At 36.7% G+C, this 19,173-nt stretch overlaps 2 protein-coding genes across 3 annotated transcripts in view; one reads left to right on the forward strand and one right to left on the reverse strand.

Moving 5' to 3' along the window:
- The window catches only part of pphln1 (periphilin 1), a 122,558-nt gene that overhangs the window by 100,661 nt on the left and 2,724 nt on the right, over window positions 1-19,173 (forward strand). Inside the window, exon 11 of one of the 2 annotated variants that reach the window (XM_078799073.1) lies at window positions 18-284. The exons of the other annotated variant lie outside the window; for it this stretch is intronic. Coding sequence (XP_078655199.1) covers window positions 18-269 — 252 coding nt within the window. The 3' untranslated portion in view covers window positions 270-284. Of the gene's footprint in view, window positions 1-17; window positions 285-19,173 lie in introns of those variants that run through there. 2 annotated transcript variants of the gene reach the window in all.
- On the reverse strand, window positions 13,830-19,167 carry pus7l (pseudouridine synthase 7 like). The gene is made up of 9 exons (XM_058077684.2): window positions 17,981-19,167; window positions 17,762-17,921; window positions 17,472-17,688; window positions 17,298-17,396; window positions 15,989-16,070; window positions 15,722-15,887; window positions 15,506-15,632; window positions 14,338-14,391; window positions 13,830-14,272 (listed from the first exon to the last, which is right to left on the reverse strand). The coding sequence occupies exons 1-9, from the start codon at window positions 18,765-18,767 to the stop codon at window positions 13,973-13,975; spliced, it is 1,992 nt and encodes a 663-aa protein (XP_057933667.2). The 5' UTR covers window positions 18,768-19,167; the 3' UTR covers window positions 13,830-13,972.

Below are 19,173 nucleotides of genomic sequence, written 5' to 3' on the forward strand. Positions count from 1 at the left end.
GCCCTTTGACCCCCCAGCATTTTGCTCCAGTCCCGTCTGCCAGCCTTGTGACGTCTCCATTCTCCAGATTCAGGTCCTCCTGTTCTTCTCTGAATGTTTTCCTCCAGAATTTATTCATCAGGCGGCGTAGCAAAGCGCTTCCATCTGGGTTTAAGCTAAAAAAAAAAAACGCACAGAAAGGAAACATGCTTGTCTTCCTTGTTCTTAACCTTTCACCGATTAAACAGGACTTTGTATTGTCAACCGTTTGTTTACAATTGCTAGCCTAGCTTATTTTGACTCTTATTTTGACGAGTGACTAGACCAACCCCTTTGACGCATACTAGCTAGTCGGCTAAAAGCCCTGTCACGCTGCTCTTAAGGAGTATGAGAATGAGGTTTATGCCCTGTGATTGGCTGGCGACCAGTCCAGGGTGTACCCCGCCTCTCGCCCGAAGACAGCTGGGATAGGCTCCAGCACCCCCGGCGACCCTCGTGAGGAAAAAGCGGTAGAAAATGAATGAATGAATGAAAGAATGAGGTTTACTTCCTGTTTAGCGCTCAGCTAAGCTAGCAGGCATCTGTTGGAGAATGAGGTTTACGTAACGTGCTAGCATTTACAATCGGTAGCCTAGTTTGGCCCTGTACTTTTTATAATGTAATATAAGATATATATATAATATAATATAATATATATATAATATATATCTATATATGTAATATATATATTCATTCATTTTCTACCGCTTTTTCCTCACGAGGGTCGCGGGGGTGCTTGAGCCTATCCCAGCTGTCTTCGAGTTGCTAATTAACAGCATGTTTTTGGAATGTGGGAGGAAACCGGAGCACCCTGAGAAAACCCATGCATGCACGGGGAGAATATGCAATCGAACCCTGGTCCTCCTAGCTGTGAGGTCTGCACTCTAACCACTCGACCGCCGTGCCGCCCATAATATATGTATATATATATATATATAATGTAAGATATTTCTTGAATATTGATTTTCTGCGTGTTTTCCCGCATGCACTCCCTCGCAATTATTATATCAAGCAAACAGGAAGTGCCCGGTCATGCTGATGTCGCTAATATGAACCAAATCCACAAAATTGAGCCCCCCCCCCCCCCCAAAATGGTGCCTGCTTCCCCTTGAACTCCTGTTGAACCTGCTGGCAGTGTACCAAGACGACGACCCTGTGTTTATGTTTGACCCCTGCGTGGAAACAGCTTCCCCAGTTACCCTCGGAAAATTGCGGGGTACAGAGCGGACGGACTCGTCGCCACGAGTACGCATGCTTTCTCCACTGTTGATGTGTTGCGACACGCTCTTCCTCTCTGGATGGCGGAACTCATCCCCACGGTTTGGCCAGCCGCAAAAACATCCAGAGGGATTTTTTTACCCCGTGATTGCCAGCTTCAGAACGTATAGTGCCAAATATCCTCTTTCCTCCTCGACAGGAAGTGGACTTGCAGGGTAGAATTTGTCGAACTGAGAAAGGGCGGGGAGAATCGGCAGGAGGAAGGCATGGATTGTATAGGTAATAAAACTGCACAAAATAACATTTAATAAAAAATGATTGAATAAAACAAGTAAACATAAAATAAATATATATTTAAAAATAATAATATAATATAATATAATATAATATAATATAATATAATATAATATAATATAATATAATATAATAATATAATAAAACAAAATAAAATAATAATAATAAAATAAATGAATTAATGACAGTTTGTACATATGAACAAACTAATACATAAGCAATAAATACAAATAAAACATAAATAAAACAACAAAATATTAGAAATTAAAAGTTTTACAATACAAATAACAGTCTAACAACAAATTAATAGTTAGATGAAATAATTAAATATTTTTCAAATTACATACATAAACAATAATATGTTCAAAAGTAAGTAAAAAAATAATAATGAATAATTAAATAATGTAACAATACATTGACAAAATTAATAAATGGTAAATAAAAATAAATAGTTAAATTGAACAAAATAATATCAACACTAATAAAAATAAAACACATTTTTTTAAAATACATGACAAATAATAGCAAGCTAACAATCAACGCAAATAATACATAATAAAATAAAACAATATCATAAAATAATTTAAAAATAAAATAATTATATTCAATGCCTTAAAAAATAAAGAACAAGCCAATAAATAGTGGACAAATGCCATCACATGCTCAGCCTGAGCCAGAAGCATGACTGTCATCCATTCATCGGGCCTATTTATTTTTGTGTTTGTTTGCCATGTCATTCGCCCTTCAAATGACATTGAAGTCGACCAAGCAGGTGTGCACCACGTGATGCACGTCGTCACGTCACGTGTGTTGTCATGCTTATGTTGCTACGCGGAGCCGCTGAGTATTTTGTAAAGTGGGTGTCACTTATCAGAAAGGATACCAGCAGAACATCAACCTGCAGGCGGCTGCTTTGAGCCACAGCTTGGATCTCCAGATAAGGCTTTGTTTTGGCCTCCGTTTGGAACACGCTGGAGTCTAAATACACCATCTTAAAATAAACATTAGCTAACTTCTTCCTAATAGTATTGGACATTTCAATCAATTCAATGAATTGTACAAATTCAATAAATTGTAAATATATATATATATATATATAATTAAATTGCCAGTTAATTAAAAAGGTTTTTAAATAAATAAATAATCGATAATAATAATACATAAAAAATATAATAACAAAAAATAAAATAAATTAAAACTCATGGTAACAAAGTCAAATAAAGTAAAATAAACAAAGTAAAATATGTAATAAATAAATAAATAATAAAATACATTAATTCTGGCAGCCTTAACTCATTAAATAAATTGTCTAATAATTTATGAAATTGTCCATTCAATAATTAAAATGTGAGCGATGCTAATAAAATAAAAACTAGAATAACATATATAAAATAAAATGTAATAATATGAAATTAAATAATAGATAATTATACTCATGGTAACAAAGTAAAATATGTAATAAATAAATAATTAAATAAATAAATACTGGCAGCCTTAATTCATTAAATAAATTGTCTATTCATTAAATTGTCCATTTAATAATTAAAATGTGAAATATAATCTAAAAAAAATTTTTTACTTCCAATGTATTTATTTCATGGCCATGTTATTTATTTTTCATTGCTGTTTAAAAAAAAATTCCGCATAAGAAATCTGTCAGCCACCCATCAAGTGTTATTCACTAATTCCTATTAGAATATTATTATTATTATTCAATTGGCTTTATATTGATTGATAAAGAGTCCCCACTGTGTGCTACGGATATGAATCATATTTATGAAAAGGTGAGCCCTCCTTAGTTAAAACGCACACTTTGACCGTGTTAAGACGTTAACACCATCCCAGCGTACGTACGTACGTCCAGACAACGCGTCCTGCCGGTGAATTCTCACATTACTCAACAATAACATCCATTAGTGACGGAACCATGAAGCTGATCCAGTTTGTATTGGCCGGCCGGATCGTTCACATAGCCAACATGGAGGAGGAAGAGGAGGGGGAGAAAAAAAAGAAAAAGAAAAGGAAAATCTAATCCAGAGGCATTAAGGCACTATCACACGCTAATTTAGACGCATTTCATGAAATCCTGTCGCCTGGGCTTTAGTCTGGGACATGACTCAGGTTCTTGAAGGACACTTAATCCAGGCTGAAGGTGATGGCCTGTGACACTCATGACCAGCCACCCAGCGACACCCGGACCACCGCTTGGTGCAAAAAAAATGCACAATCGAGTTTTGGATGAAAACTGGGTGGAAATCATTCTTTCTCCACCATGTTTTTGCAAAGCCAGATGAATTCCACGCCTGAGGACTCAATCAGCCACTTATCAAGCAGACCCTTGACGCTGTGCTATTTTAACAACAGTCTCTGGTTTTTCTTTTCTTCCTGGATCCCATCCATTGTTTCTGGAGGATCTGTGCTTAATCAGTGCGTGGAGTGGTTTTCATGATAGATGTTTGCTGCTAACTTTGGTATTTCTTATGGAATTTACAAGGAAAAGTCATACCTTTTTGGAGAAACAACAGTTCATGATCAATTGGGGTGTCACAAGATCTCGCACGATTAAAACGTGACAGGATTTCTCGTCAGAACGAGCCCTGGGATGTTGATAAATCGTTTAATTAATCACACAATCAATGAAAACATACTGGCGTGTTCGCGAGTTCAGCCTGTGCATCGGTTTCAGCACTACAACAACGACATAGTCTATTTGTCTCGATGGATGGAGGCGGGGCTGCTAGCATACACACAGAAGAGTGTCATGACCAAGTAGGTCATGATTATGTAGAAATTGCCAAATAATTAGCTTTAAGCTAATTTGTGTCCAATGATAATGCAAGTCTGTATTATGTCTTATTTCTGTCTTATATTCTCTCATATCTACTATAGTGGGTAATACGAGCGTAAAGATGACTGTAGGGGTGCTAGTTCAAATCTAGAGGGCTCTAATAATATTTTGAAAATTTATTTACTGCATTACTTTAGTGAAAATCATTCAAATGTGTAAAAGATTGGCTAATCAGACTCCCGCCTCCATACAGGCAGGAAGAGGGTTCAGTCTGTGCATCGGTTTCAGCACTAGAACAACAACATATTTGTCTCGATGGGTGGAGGTGGGGCTGCTAGCATACACACAGAGTGCAGAAGAGTGTCTTGTTCTCGGAGACCTAATCTCGCGTGTCTCGCATTAATTGTGGCCAAGTGGGTCATGATTATGTAGAAATTGCCAAATAATTAGCTTTAAGCTAATTTGTGTCCAATGATAATGCAAGTCTGTATTCTGTCTTATTCTGTCTTATATTCTCTCATATCTACTATAGTGGGTAATACAAGCATTAAAGGTGACTGTAGGGGTGTTAGTTCAAATCTAGAGGGTTCTAATGATGTTTTAAAAATGTATTTATTGCATTACTTTAGTGAAAAACCTTCAAATGTGTAAATGATTGGCTAATCAGACTTGCGTGTTTTCCTGGACTCCCGCCTCCATACAGGCAGGAAGAGAGTTCAGTCTGTGCATCGGTTTCAGCACTACAACAACAAACATGGTCTATTTGTCTCGATGGGTGGAGGCGGGGCTGCTAGCATACACACAGAGTGCAGATTGAGTTCTCGGAGTGCAGAAGAGTTGTTCTCGGAGACCTAATCTTGCGTGTCTTGTACCCGGAATTAATTGTGGCCAAGTAGGTCATGATTATGTAGAAATTGCCAAATAATTAGCTTTAAGCTAATTTGTGTCCAATGATAATGCAAGTCTGTATTATGTCTTATTTCTGTCTTATATTCTCTCATATCTACTATAGTGGGTAATACAAGCATTAAAGGTGACTGTAGGGGTGTTAGTTCAAATCTAGAGGGCTCTAATAATGTTTTAAAAAATGTATTTATTGCATTACTTTAGTGAAAAACCTTCAAATGTGTAAAAGATTGGCTAATCAAGCTTGCAATTCTGAACCAGAGCATGAAACCCCAAATCAGGGGTCTCAAACTCAATTTACTTGGGGGCCACTGGAGCTAGGGTCGGGGCAAGGCTGGGCCGCATCAGCAAAAAAAAAAACGCATTTATTAAAAACTGAAAAATATGCAAACTTTTTCAGTGCTTTGGTTCCGATTTTCTACAATAAAAGCTCTGATAAAACATTCCACTGTTCTCAAATATCTTAATTTTTATTTTTCTGCACAAAATAAGATGAAAAATAAATAAACAAATCAAGAATAAAGAAAATCAATCAATCAGTAATAAATAAATATAATAATAATAATAAAACGGCAAATAATAAAAACTTAAGAAACCACATATAGTTGGTGGGTAGACAAATTATTTTTTTCAGATTAAAATGAACAAAGCATTATTAGAGCCCTGTAGACATGACAAAACATGACTATACGTAGTCACATTTATACTCAACATATTGCGCAACTGCAGGGTCTTGAGACACATGCTAACTCGCAAACTAGAGAGCTAGCGACCTAAATGGTAGCCTCCAAGTTATTTCCTTTAAGCTTAAAAAGCCAAAAACTTACCACTTCCACATGGATAGGGAGGATAACTATTAACAGTTATTTAACCTTTAACATGAACATTAATCAAACGTAATAATTTTTTCTGGGTACATGATACCATACAGCATCCATATCAAACTTGCGCGGGGCCGCACTAACATTAAACTTTCATATCAAGGCGGGGGCCTCAAACTAGTGTCCTGCGGGCCACATTTGGCCCGCGGGCCGTGGGTTTGAGACCCCTGCCCCAAATTTTGGTGACCAGCTGTTTAGTTTCCTGTGTGCCACTGAATGTTGAATTCGACCACCCGTTATTGGACAACAGTAACAGCGTTAGTAGCGCCATTATTTCCTTCACCCATCTTTGGTGATACAGTCCCAGGTAGTGTTCCGTTTCACCTCGCCACGGGAGGAGAGAGAGAGAGCGAGGGGCCGCCATTAAACCTAACGAGCTTTCCTTCCACAGTGCGCTGCTTATTTAACAGAGTGAGGAAATAGTGCGGGGTGTAGCCAGAAAGCAAGTAACGCTTCATGCGTTTTATGGCTGCTGTACATGCGAGTGCAAACCGGGTCTTTGCTGGGTCACAAACGGGACAGGAAATGAACTTTTTCCATTCACTGCAAGCCAATCGCTTTTGTTTTATATTGAATTCTCAAATTGTATTTGTCACTACAATGATAAAACCGTGTCGATATGCTAAGAAGTGATATATATTTCAAGAAAAAAATATGATATAAGTGAAAAATCCTGTTATTCGTATCAACTTTTACCTTTTTTTCTTTGGTCACCCCCACCCTATGCTAATAACAGCAGTTATTATATTAATAATGATAATAATATGAATAGTCGTGTATCAAGTGTTTATTGTGCCCCTAGCAACAAGTACTTACCTTTTTGATCTAGTACAGGGGTCTCAAACATGCGGCCCGCGGGCCAAATGTGGCCCGCAGGACACTAGTTTGAGGCCCCCGCCTTGATATGAAAGTTTACTGTTAGTGCGGCCCCACGCAAGTTTGATATGGATGCTGTATGGTATCATGTACCCAGAAAAAATTATTACGTTTGATTAATGTTCATGTTAAAGGTTAAATAACTGTTAATAGTTATCCTCCCTATCCGTGTGGAAGTGGTAAGTTTTTGGCTATTTAAGTTTAAAGCAAATAACTTGAAGGCTACCCTTTAGGTCACTAGCTCTCTAGTTTGCGAGTTAGCATGTGTCTGAAGACCCTGCAGTTGCGCAATATGTTGTAAATTAAAAAAAGTATAAATACCCCCAGGTAAATTGAGTTTGAGACCCCTGATCTAGTACATTCTCTCCCAAGTAGTCTCACTCCTGATTCGATGTGAACCCTGCAGCGAGTGATGCATGCAAAGCACTGCCGCATCGACTAAAATCAATCTCTCTATCTTCCACTCGTCGATAGGTCAGCTGTAGTTATCAGGTCAATGGCGGTGTCACATGTCGGACTCTCACATGTGGCACCGCCAAACTGACCACACAGCAGCCCGCGGCCAGGGACAGGGATCATCGGGTTTACTGCCCTGCTTGCAGACACTGTCCCACAATGAAGGGGGGGGGGGTCACAGGTCACGACCTGCCAATGTCTCCGGCTTCCAGCCATGTGAGTGTTTGTGTAGACTTTAAGTGTCACAAAGTATATTGAGAAGAGTGGAGGCGTTCATGGCGGCATATCATAGCAATTATGACAACTAGCAAATCACGAGAATAAAGTTGTACATTTACCAGAAAAAAGTTGTGAAATTATGAGAAAAAAAGTTGTAAACTGAAGAGAAAAAAAGTAAAAGAATTACAATAAAGTCTGAATTTTTTTTATGTGAAAAAAGTCATTTAAGTTAAGAGAATAAAGTCAGAAATTTCTGAGAAAAAAAAATTATTTACGAGAATAAAGTCCAAAATGTATGAGAAAAAAGTTTTTGAAATTATGAGAATGAAGTCTGATATTTATGAGAAAAAAAAGTTAAAAATTTACAAGAATAAAGTCTGAATTTTTTTATGTGAAAAAAGAAGAGAATAAAGTAAAGTAAAGAATAAAGTCTTAAGAGAATAAAGTCTGAAATTTTTTTTATGTGAAAAAAGTCATTTAAGTTAAGAGAATAAAGTCAGAAATTTTTGAGAAAAAAAAAATCGACAATAAAGTCCAAAATTTATTAGAAAAACTTGTGAAATTATGAAAACAAAGTCAGATATTTATGATTAAAAAAGTCGTAAAATTTACAAGAATAAAGTCAGAAATGTTAGAGAAAAAAGTCATAAATTTAAGAGAATAAAGTTGGAAATTTAGAAAAAAAATGCAAATGTATGAGAAAAAAGTCATAAATTTACCACAATAAAGTCTGAAATTTTATGGAAAAAACATTGTAAATTTACAAGAAAAAAGTCAAAAATTGTGATTTTTTTAAAGTCATAAATTTAACAGAATAAAGTCTGAAATTTATGATAAAAACAAAAAGTTAAAATGACCAGAAAACAAATTTCCTTAAGATTACGAGAGTCGAAAGTCGTAAATGTGCATATTTTTTCATACACATTTACAATTCTGTTCTCGTAAATTTTACTTTATTATAAAATAATATAATGTATGTGACCTTTGGCCTTGGGCAAAGGCAATATTATGACTTTTTTTTTTCTTAAATTACATCTTTATTTTGGAAATCTCTGATAATTTTTGTATGTGGCCCAAATACTCAGTCGTACTATAGATATATTTAAATTAGATTATCATGAAGAATGTAAAAAATATATTTAGTTTTTAATGTCATCTTTTTTAATTGAAACTAATATACCTTTCAAAACTTGTTCCATAGTTAATTAATTCTTATAGTTAATTTTGCTGAAGTGTCGCTCCTGATGGCTCTCTTGACCTTTTTTTGTGTATCTGTCGCCGGTCTGACATCTGGACAGTAGCTCCTTTTTGACACACGCATGCAAACGCCAATTTTGTGACAGACAGCCCAGACAGGTCAAAGGTGAGCGGGGGGTGTTTACATGGCCTATCATGAGCTTGGTGCCACTGTGTATACATTTTTTATGTGCCATTATAAAGTCATTAGAGTCTAATCTTATATTATTTACTTTAGGAAGGCATTCTGGTCTGGCGAGGGCCGAGTCCAGTAAAAACAGGATAAGTATATTTCCCAAGCATAATATCCCAGCACATGCATAACTAATGTCTTTTTATAACTTCCTCGTGTCATTGTGGAAGTGGGTCAATATTTATCCACAGTCGGCCGGCATGGCAATGGCTTATCCAGACGCTGTTTTGTATTTAAATGACGTTCTTCTCTCTCCGTCGGTTCACTGAATCGATGTCTTGTTTACAATTAAAAGCTAAGCATCTTCTGCTTGTCGTTTTTTGCTGTTCTGTTACGGAAAGTCAAGACATCTGGAAGCAATGTTCACCCCCCCACAAAAAAAAAAGGATGTAATGAGATTGTCGAGAGAGGCCAGATTATTTCACGCCACCTGGGGCGACAAAACCATTTGAGCCTGTACTTGACTGAACATAAAAAACTATTTTATCTGCCAAGATCCCCGGGCTAAAAAACCTTTTTACAGATCCTAATTTAGACACCAAGATCCAGCACGGAAGTGTTAAGACAGGATATGAGTTATCGTCAGTGCTTTCTTGTGATATTTTGGTATCAACAAAGCTTCAAAAAAAAAAATGTAGAACGAATGGTTTTGCATTTGACAAAAGGCTGCATGTTAGAACCTACAACATCCATTAAGACCTTCCAGTAACAGGATTTAAAAATAGCCTTAAGGACTCGTGCAAGGGAGGGGGATTTTTTTTTTTTTAATCACTTCAGGTTCTCATCAAAATTCCAGAAATTAGTCACACAGGAGATTGGTTGAGTGCTGCCTCCCAGGAGGCATCTCAGCAGGGTTGCATGCATCATTATAATTCATGGCTGCTCTTTAAATGTCTCATAAAGGTGAAAGATTTGAAAGTGGACTCATTAACCTTTTAGTGGTCTGTTGTTTAGGCTGTTTGCACGATGGGAACTGGTGAGCACTGGGAATCATTATGGTTGAGAAACAGCTGGAGCGTGTCGCCACCTAGTGGTGTATAGATAATTGTAGGGGTCACAGGTCACGACCTGCCAATGTCTCCGGCTTCCAGCCATGTGAGTGTTTGTGTAGACTTTAAAGTGTCACAAAGTACATTGAGAAGAGTGGCGGCGTACATGACGGCATATCATAGCAATTAGTGGGCACGATGCCAACTAAAAAGTTGTGAAATTATGAGAAAATAATCGGATATTTATGAGAAAAAAAAGTTGTAAACTGAAGAGAAAAAAATCAAAAATTTACAAGAATAAAGTCTGACATTTTTTAATGTGAAAAAAGTCAAGAGAATAAAGTCAGAAATTTCTGAGAAAAAAAAATGTTAATTTACGAGAATAAAGTCTAAAATTTATGAGAAAAAAGTTGTGAAATTATGAGAACAAAGTCGGATATTTATGAGAAAAAAAGTCCAAAATTTACAAGAATAAAGTCTGAAAATTATTTTTATGTGGAAAAAGTCATTTAAGTTAAGAGAATAAAGTCAGAAATATCTGAGAGAAAAAAAATAATTTACAAGAATAAAGTCTAAAATTTATGAGAAAAAAGTTGTGAAATTATGAGAATAAAGTCAGATATTTATGAAAAAAACATCAAAAATTTACAAAAATAAAGTCTGAAAATAATTTTTATCTAAAATTTATGAGAAAATATTTGTGAAATTATGAGAAAAAAAGTTGTAAACTGAAGAGAAAAGAAGTCAAAAATTTACAAAAATAAAGTCTGAAAATTATTTTTATGTGAAAAAAGTCATTTAAGTTAAGAGAATAAAGTCCGAAATTTCTGAGAACAAAATTTTAATTTACGAGAATAAAGTCTAAAATTTGTGAGGAAAAAAGTTGTGAAATTATGAGAATAAAGTCGGATATTTATGAGAAAAAAAAGTGAAAAAATTACAAGAATAAAGTCTGAAAATTATTTTTATGTGGAAAAAGTCATTTAACTTAAGAGAATAAAGTCGAAAATTTCTGACAAAGAAATGTTAATTTACGAGAATAAACTCTAAAATTTATGAGAAAAAAGTTGTGAAATTATGAGAAAATAATCGGATATTTATGAGAAAAAAAAGTTGTAAACTGAAGAGAAAAAAATCAAAAATTTACAAGAATAAAGTCTGACATTTTTTAATGTGAAAAAAGTCAAGAGAATAAAGTCAGAAATTTCTGAGAAAAAAAAATGTTAATTTACGAGAATAAAGTCTAAAATTTATGAGAAAAAAGTTGTGAAATTATGAGAACAAAGTCGGATATTTATGAGAAAAAAAGTCCAAAATTTACAAGAATAAAGTCTGAAAATTATTTTTATGTGGAAAAAGTCATTTAAGTTAAGAGAATAAAGTCAGAAATATCTGAGAGAAAAAAAATAATTTACAAGAATAAAGTCTAAAATTTATGAGAAAAAAGTTGTGAAATTATGAGAATAAAGTCAGATATTTATGAAAAAAACATCAAAAATTTACAAAAATAAAGTCTGAAAATAATTTTTATCTAAAATTTATGAGAAAATATTTGTGAAATTATGAGAAAAAAAGTTGTAAACTGAAGAGAAAAGAAGTCAAAAATTTACAAAAATAAAGTCTGAAAATTATTTTTATGTGAAAAAAGTCATTTAAGTTAAGAGAATAAAGTCCGAAATTTCTGAGAACAAAATTTTAATTTACGAGAATAAAGTCTAAAATTTGTGAGGAAAAAAGTTGTGAAATTATGAGAATAAAGTCGGATATTTATGAGAAAAAAAAGTCAAAAAATTACAAGAATAAAGTCTGAAAATTATTTTTATGTGGAAAAAGTCATTTAACTTAAGAGAATAAAGTCGAAAATTTCTGACAAAGAAATGTTAATTTACGAGAATAAACTCTAAAATTTATGAGAAAAAAGTTGTGAAATTATGAGGAAAAAAAGTTGTAAACTGAAGAGAAAAAAGTCAAAAATTTACAAGAATAAAGTCTGAAAATTATTTTTATGTGGAAAAAAGTAATTTAAGTTAAGAGAATAAAGTCAGAAATATCTGAGAGAAAAAATAATAATTTAGGAGAATAAAGTCTAAAATTTATGAGAAAAAAGTTGTGAAATTATGAGAATAAAGTCAGATATTTATGAGAAAAAAAGTCAAAAATTGACAAGAATAAAGTCTGAAAATTATTTTTATGTGGAAAAAGTCATTTAAGTTAAGAGAATAAAGTCAGAAATATCTGAGAGAAAAAAAATAATTTACAAGAATAAAGTCTAAAATTTATGAGAAAAAAGTTGTGAAATTATGAGAATAAAGTCAGATATTTTAAAAAAAACATCAAAAATGTACAAAAATAAAGTCTGAAAATAATTGTTATCTAAGATTTATGAGAAAAAAATTGTGAAATTATGAGAAAAAAAGTTGTAAACTGAAGAGAAAAGAAGTCAAAAATTTACAAAAATAAAGTCTGAAAATTATTTTTATGTGAAAAAAGTCATTTAAGTTAAGAGAATAAAGTCCGAAATTTCTGAGAAAAAAAAATTAATTTACGAGAATAAAGTCTAAAATTTATGAGAAAAAAGTTGTGAAATTATGAGAATAAAGTTGGATATTTATGAGAAAAAAAGTCCAAAAATTACAAGAATAAAGTCTGAAAATTATTTTTATGTGGAAAAAGTCATTTAAGTTAAGAGAATAAAGTCAAAAATTTCTGAGAAAAAAATGTTAATTTACGAGAATAAAGTCTAAAATTTATGAGAAAAAAATTGTGAAATTATGAGAAAAAAAAGTTGTAAACTGAAGAGAAAAAAAGTCAAAAATTTACAAGACTAAAGTCTGAAAATTATTTTTATGTGAAAAAAAGTCATTTAAGTTAAGAGAATAAAGTCAGAAATATCTGAGAGAAAAATATTTAATTTACGAGAATAAAGTCTAAAATTTATGAGAAGAAAGTTGTGAAATTATGAGAAAAAAAGTTGTAAACTGAAGAGAAAAAAAGTCAAAAATGTACAAGAATAAAGTCTGAAAATTATTTTTATGTGAAAAGTCATTTAAGTTAAGAGAATAAGTCAGAAATATCTGAGAGAAAAAAAATAATATAGGAGAATAAAGTCTAAAATTTCTGAGAAAAAAATTTTAATTTACGAGAATAAAGTCTAAAATTTATGAGAAAAAAGTTGTGAAATTATGAGAATAAAGTTGGATATTTATGAGAAAAAAAGTCAAAAAATTACAAGATAAAGTCTGAAAATTATTTTTATGTGGAAAAAGTCATTTAAGTTAAGAGAATAAAGTCAAAAATTTCTGAGAAAAAAATGTTAATTTACGAGAATAAAGTCAAAAATTTCTGAGAAAAAAATGTTAATTTACGAGAATAAAGTCTAAAATTTATGAGAAAAAAGTTGTGAAATTATGAGAAAAAAAGTTGTAAACTGAAGAGAAAAAAAGTCAAAAATTTACAAGAATAAAGTCTGAAAATTATTTTTATGTGAAAAAAGTCATTTAAGAGAATAAAGTCAGAAATATCTGAGAGAAAAAAAAATAATTTAGGAGAATAAAGTCTAAAATTTATGAGAAAAAAGTTGTGAAATTATGAGAATAAAGTCGGATATTTATGAGAAAAAAGTCACAATTTTACAAAAATAAAGTCTGAAAATAATTTTTATGTCAAAAAAGTCATTTAAGAAGAGAAACAGCTGGAGCATGTCGCCACCTTGTGGTGCATAGATAATTGTAGGGGTGTCAACAGAGGGCGCTGTTACTCAGAAAAACACACAAGTCCTTTTTTCAGGTCAGTCATTTATGTCACAGAACAAACTAGCTTAGCACACAACTCAACAAAAAGCCCCGAATAATGAATTACAAACACAATTACAGCTACTGTTTTTGTTCACCTGTGACCTCTAAGGATCACACTTCATGATCTCCCTGAGGCAGATGGTGGCATAGCAGGAGGAGTCCAGGTCAAAGTTCAAGGTGAGCACCTCGCCACCTCCTGCTCCTTCTTCCTTGGTCTGGAGCTGGTAGCGGAGGTTGCACAGGTTAGCCAGCATAGGGCGGTAGCAGCCCGGCAGGTTCATCTTGAGGCTGCCCACTCGGAAGCGGCAGCTCTCCAGGCCGTCTCTGGCCAGTCTCTCCCGGTACCACATGCCCATGGCGTTCTCGGGGTACTTCACCGTGTTCCCCGGCATGGGGAGCAACACCTGACAAAACAAAATAATAAACAGTGGGGCGCCAGTTGCAAAAATGTGCAGATTATGCGCCATACCTGAGCGAGGGAGTAGACTCCTTGTTGTTCTTCTCGCTCTGTCACGACATGGACCTGGAAAAGCAGCAGAAGCTCAGAGCTAATATTCCTTAAAGTAACAATGCACAATCCAACTCTAACTATGAAAATATGTCTATTGAAATATGTCAACATGTTTAGTGGCAGTTAATGAAATATGTGCCAACATTAATACTAAGAACTTAAATCCATTCCGAAGCTCAGAGCTAATCATCCTTACATTCAAATACTCAAACCAACATTCATTTAAAATTAATATTTTTTATCGACTGTAATGTTGCAAAATGCAATCATAAAGACATGTCAGCAGTCAGGACTTAGCGCTAATTTCACCTTCATGGGGAACCTCGCTCCATATCTATCTTTTATGTGAACTGCGCTGCGTTCCTCATGGCCAAAATGGCCAAACCAACTGTGGCTGTGCTGATTCTTGTTAATAATAAAATGTCTAAATGAATACCAAGGACCTCACCCCATACCCAAGCTCAGAGCTAATCCTTCCTACATTTAAATGCTTATAGTAACATTTATTTAATTTTGATCATCTCTTTTTTTGTGGACAGTAATGTTGCAAAATGCAAGCATAAAGACACGTCAAAACATTTAGCAACCGTCAGGACTTGGTGCTAATTTCACCTTCCTGGGGAACCTCGCTCCATCTAATTTTACCTGAGCTGTGCTGCGTTCCTCCAAATCAACTGTGATTGCGCTGGCTGATTCATGTTAAATATGTCAAAAAGAACACTAAGAACTCCTTACCGAGGCTCAGAGCTAATCCTCCTTACATTTAAAATGCACCAAACAATTGTTGCAAAATACAAGCATAAATACATGTCATAGCAATTTGCTTGTTAGCGTCATCATTCTCGGGAACCTCACTCCATAAAATGGCCAAACTGTGCTGTGCTTCTTGTTGAAAAATATGTCAAAATTAATACTAAGCCAGATGACTAACGACCTAACACCATACCAAGCTCAGAGCTAATCCTTCTTACATTTAAATTTAAAACTTTTTTTTTTTTTTTGCATTTTAATATTTTTTTAAATTTTGTAGTAAAATATAACCATGGGGTGTGAAAGCATTTAGCGACAGGTGCGCTAACTTTACCATCCTCGGGAACCTCACTCCATTTACTGTATGTATTATTACCTTAGCAGTGCTGCTTTCCTCATTGTCGTCCATGTTGTCTACTACTCCCTGCATCCACACCAGGTCCCCTTGTCGGACACCGTGCCCCAGTGTGGCCAACCTGTGCGCAACAGCCTCATTCCAAACTCTGCATGATTTACAAAAAAAAAAGAAAAGCCGATGGATTAGCAGAAACAGACTGGGATCATGTAATGAATGATGTTCCCTGCGGCTAACCTGCTACAGTAGGCATGCGGATAGAAGACTCTCATGCCGTGCGGAAGGCTGAGCCAGGCTTTGGCACAACCTTCTGGACCGGTGCCGTAGCGGTTGAGCGCACGGAGCATGAGGCGTTCCCTGGCTTTGGACACGGGCATTAGCGCCAAGGACTCCTTAGCGTTATCTGTAAGGGGGAGATTGGTGGATTGGATCCAAAAATGTCCCAGGAAGCAACTTTGAGTGTTTTTCCTACGCTGTTGAAGTTAGTGTCGAGTCGTCTCTCACCCGTCTGAAGGAAGTGTCTCTTTGCTTGGCTCGGAGGATCGTCGCCATCTTCTGGACTGAAGAACAAACGGACGGCAGTCACCTGAAATCAAAACAAAGCCATTTGGGTTGCCAGGTTGCTCGTGAATACTGAATCAAGTGTGTGTATATGTGGGCTTCCCAGCATACCTTACTAAACTATTATGAAATATTATCGTTTTGCATGTTTATTAATGTGAGCTCCGAGCTTGTTTTTAACAACAAAATATCACTGTGGTAAAAAGTCACATTTGGAGTCCGAAGACCAGAAGCTACGCGGATAACTCTAGACTCACAGCTAGGAGACCAGGGTTCAATTCCACCCTCAAAGTTTGCATGTTCTCCCCATGCATGCATGGGTTTTCTCCGGGTACTCCGTTTTTTTCCCACATTCCCAAAAACATGCTAGGTTAATTAGCGACTCCAAATTGTCCATAGTTATGAATGTGAGTGTGAATGGTTGTTTGTCTATATGTGCCCTGTGATTGGCTGGCTGGCGACCAGTCCAGGGTGTAGCCCGCCTCTCGCCCAAAGACAACCGGGATAGGCTCCAGCAAACCCCCCGCGACCCTCGTGAGGAAAAAGCGGTAGAAAATGAATGAATGAATATATATTTTATTACAGGCGGTCGAGTGGTTAGCGCGCAGACCTCACAGCTAGGAGACTAGGGTTCAATTCCACCCTCGACCATCTCTGTGTGGAGTTAGCATGTTTTCCCCGTGCATGCGTGGGTTTTCTCCGGGTACTCCGGTTTCCTCCCACATTCCCAAAAACATGCTAGGTTAATTAGCGACTCCAAATTGTCCATAGGTATGAATGTGAGTGTGAATGGTTGTTTGTCTATATGTGCCCTGTGATTGGCTGGCTGGCGACCAGTCCAGTGTGTACCCCGCCTCTCGCCCAAAGACAGCTGGGATAGGCTCCAGCACCCCCCTGCGATCCTCGTGAGGAAAAGCGGTAGAAAATGAATATTTTATTACCAACTTCAATTGTATAAAACAGTATAAGCAGAATTAAAGGAACATTAAAGTGCAATTCTACAGAACAATATCAACATAAATAAGAAAAAGTACATAAGAAGGAAAGAAATATGCGAGGGATATTGCTTGAAAATAAGAACAACAAAATAAAAAAACAGTTCAGAGCTAGCAAGCTAGCTATCCGCCACCAGTGACAGCTCGGCAAAACATGTAAACAAAGATGTAAGAAAAATCGAACAGTAATAGGTTTGTAATGGAGTGATCAAAAAACGTTGTCATGAACTGAATTTCAAACCAAACTTAAGACTCACCATATCTTCTTGGAGTAAAGCCAGCCCGACGTGATCCGACTGGACACCCTGCCCGGTTCCGAACCTCTGCGGTCCATAATAGTTGACAAAACCTCTGGCCTACACACAAGAAACCCAACCAAATTGAACACGGTCACGATCGCTACTGTATGGTTCCAGGTGACATCTTTGTACCTTCACGTTCTCCAGTGCCTCTTCCACCAACGATGCAATATGACGCTGTTTTTCAGCGCTGGTGTGAGCGTCATCAACAGCGTGTGGTCTTACATTCCGAACCACCAGGTCAAAGTGGTTACCTTGGAGGCGCCCCAACGTCAGGGGTTCGGCCACAGAACGGATTTGAGAAAGACGCATCCCTCTTTTCTCAAACTCCGCCCTCTTCTCCATCAACCTAGTGAAGAAGACGTGTTTTGTCTTGAGTGGTCTGCAACAGGCGGTATTCACGTCATCAGGCTTGTTGTTACCGTTGAGGCAAGACCTTCTTGACCACCATGGACTGGTAGGTGACTGCTCGCTTATCTTTGATGCCAGCGTAGGTGAAGTCTGACGGGAGGACGCCAAGTGTCGCCGCCATGTAGCTGATAGCCTCCAGAGTCTCCAGGTTTTCCTTACACAGAGTAAACGCTGGAAAAATAGCAAAGTGAGACGTCTTTCAAGAGAAAGTGAGCCGTGTTTTTCCTAACCTGTGTAAACGTCCTCCTCTCTTCGCTCATCTGCGGTCCGTTTCTTGGGTCTTCCTCGCTCCCTCAGCCGCACAGAGATGGCCGTCCTCTCCTGTTCGCCAAAGCTTTTCGTCTCCACCAGTTTCCCAAAACGCCGATTCAGGAAATGATGCACGGCCGTGCGGTGCTCTTTGTTTTCATCTGGATGAAACGTGTACGACGAGTCCTGCACTTTGGCGTCGATGAACCTGAAGAAGTCCTCCGCTTCCTCTTCGGTGACCAGCTGGGACAGCTCCCTGTAGTCCGGATCCTCCCTCACCCTGATCTCCGGTTGAATGGTGACGGTCATGAGGAAAGGGAAGCGGTGTCGTACGGCTCGATGCACATTGGCACGCTGGTATTTGTCAGTAAAGGAACCCAGGGAGAGCTCTTTGTTGCCTGGAGTTTCACCTTCGTCCTCCATCACATCATCTCGGAGACTCACCACAAACTGCTCCAGCTGTTCGCTCACCGCCTGACCCAAAATCATGCTCAAGTCCAAGCTATCTGGGCTCGATATGGTCAAATCGAACCTACAATCTGCTGAAAAAGCATGATGCTCCTCTGCTTCTTCTTTACATCTACTACTGACCTCTTCCGAGCAGTGAGGAGCCGGAGCGGAAGCTGCTGTGTTGACTTGCTGTCCATGGATGTCTATTTCAGTCACCACGAAGTCTTTGATCAACTTTTTAATGCTTCCAAGAAAACCCTCATGGCTTGATACAAAGCACACGGGAAGACCACTGGCAGCATCGCCGTCCTGCTTCATTGTCACTTAACGAATAAACTCCGCAGTAAAACGAAACCAGTATAACCTGCTGATGGAAAACAACCGTCTTTACTGGTGCAGAGACGCTAGGCGCTTCATGTCTGACAAAGAAGCCGTAACGACACAACTGTCACCGTCGCATAAATGCTCATGAGTAACAAAGGTAGCGATTAGTTCTTACTGAAATCACAGACGTTGTCAAATAATAACAAAAAAGCGCAGGTGTCAATGAAGGGAGGAGCGCGTATTTTTCGAGTAGCCCGCTTGTGGCACGTAAACACAACAACACAGCACGCTGGAGCAGGTACTTCCGGGTCATGTGACGTATCACGTGAGTTCATGCTCTTAAAGTGACACCACCAACACCGCTTCTAACACTGTTTACTCATACCACTGTACTTTGTTG

The sequence above is a fragment of the Doryrhamphus excisus genome, linkage group LG2 (genome assembly GCF_037039965.1).
Source record: "Doryrhamphus excisus strain RoL-2023G ecotype Guam linkage group LG2, RoL_Dexc_Guam_v1.1, whole genome shotgun sequence".
In the NCBI taxonomy this organism is placed as follows: Eukaryota; Metazoa; Chordata; class Actinopteri; order Syngnathiformes; family Syngnathidae; genus Doryrhamphus; species Doryrhamphus excisus.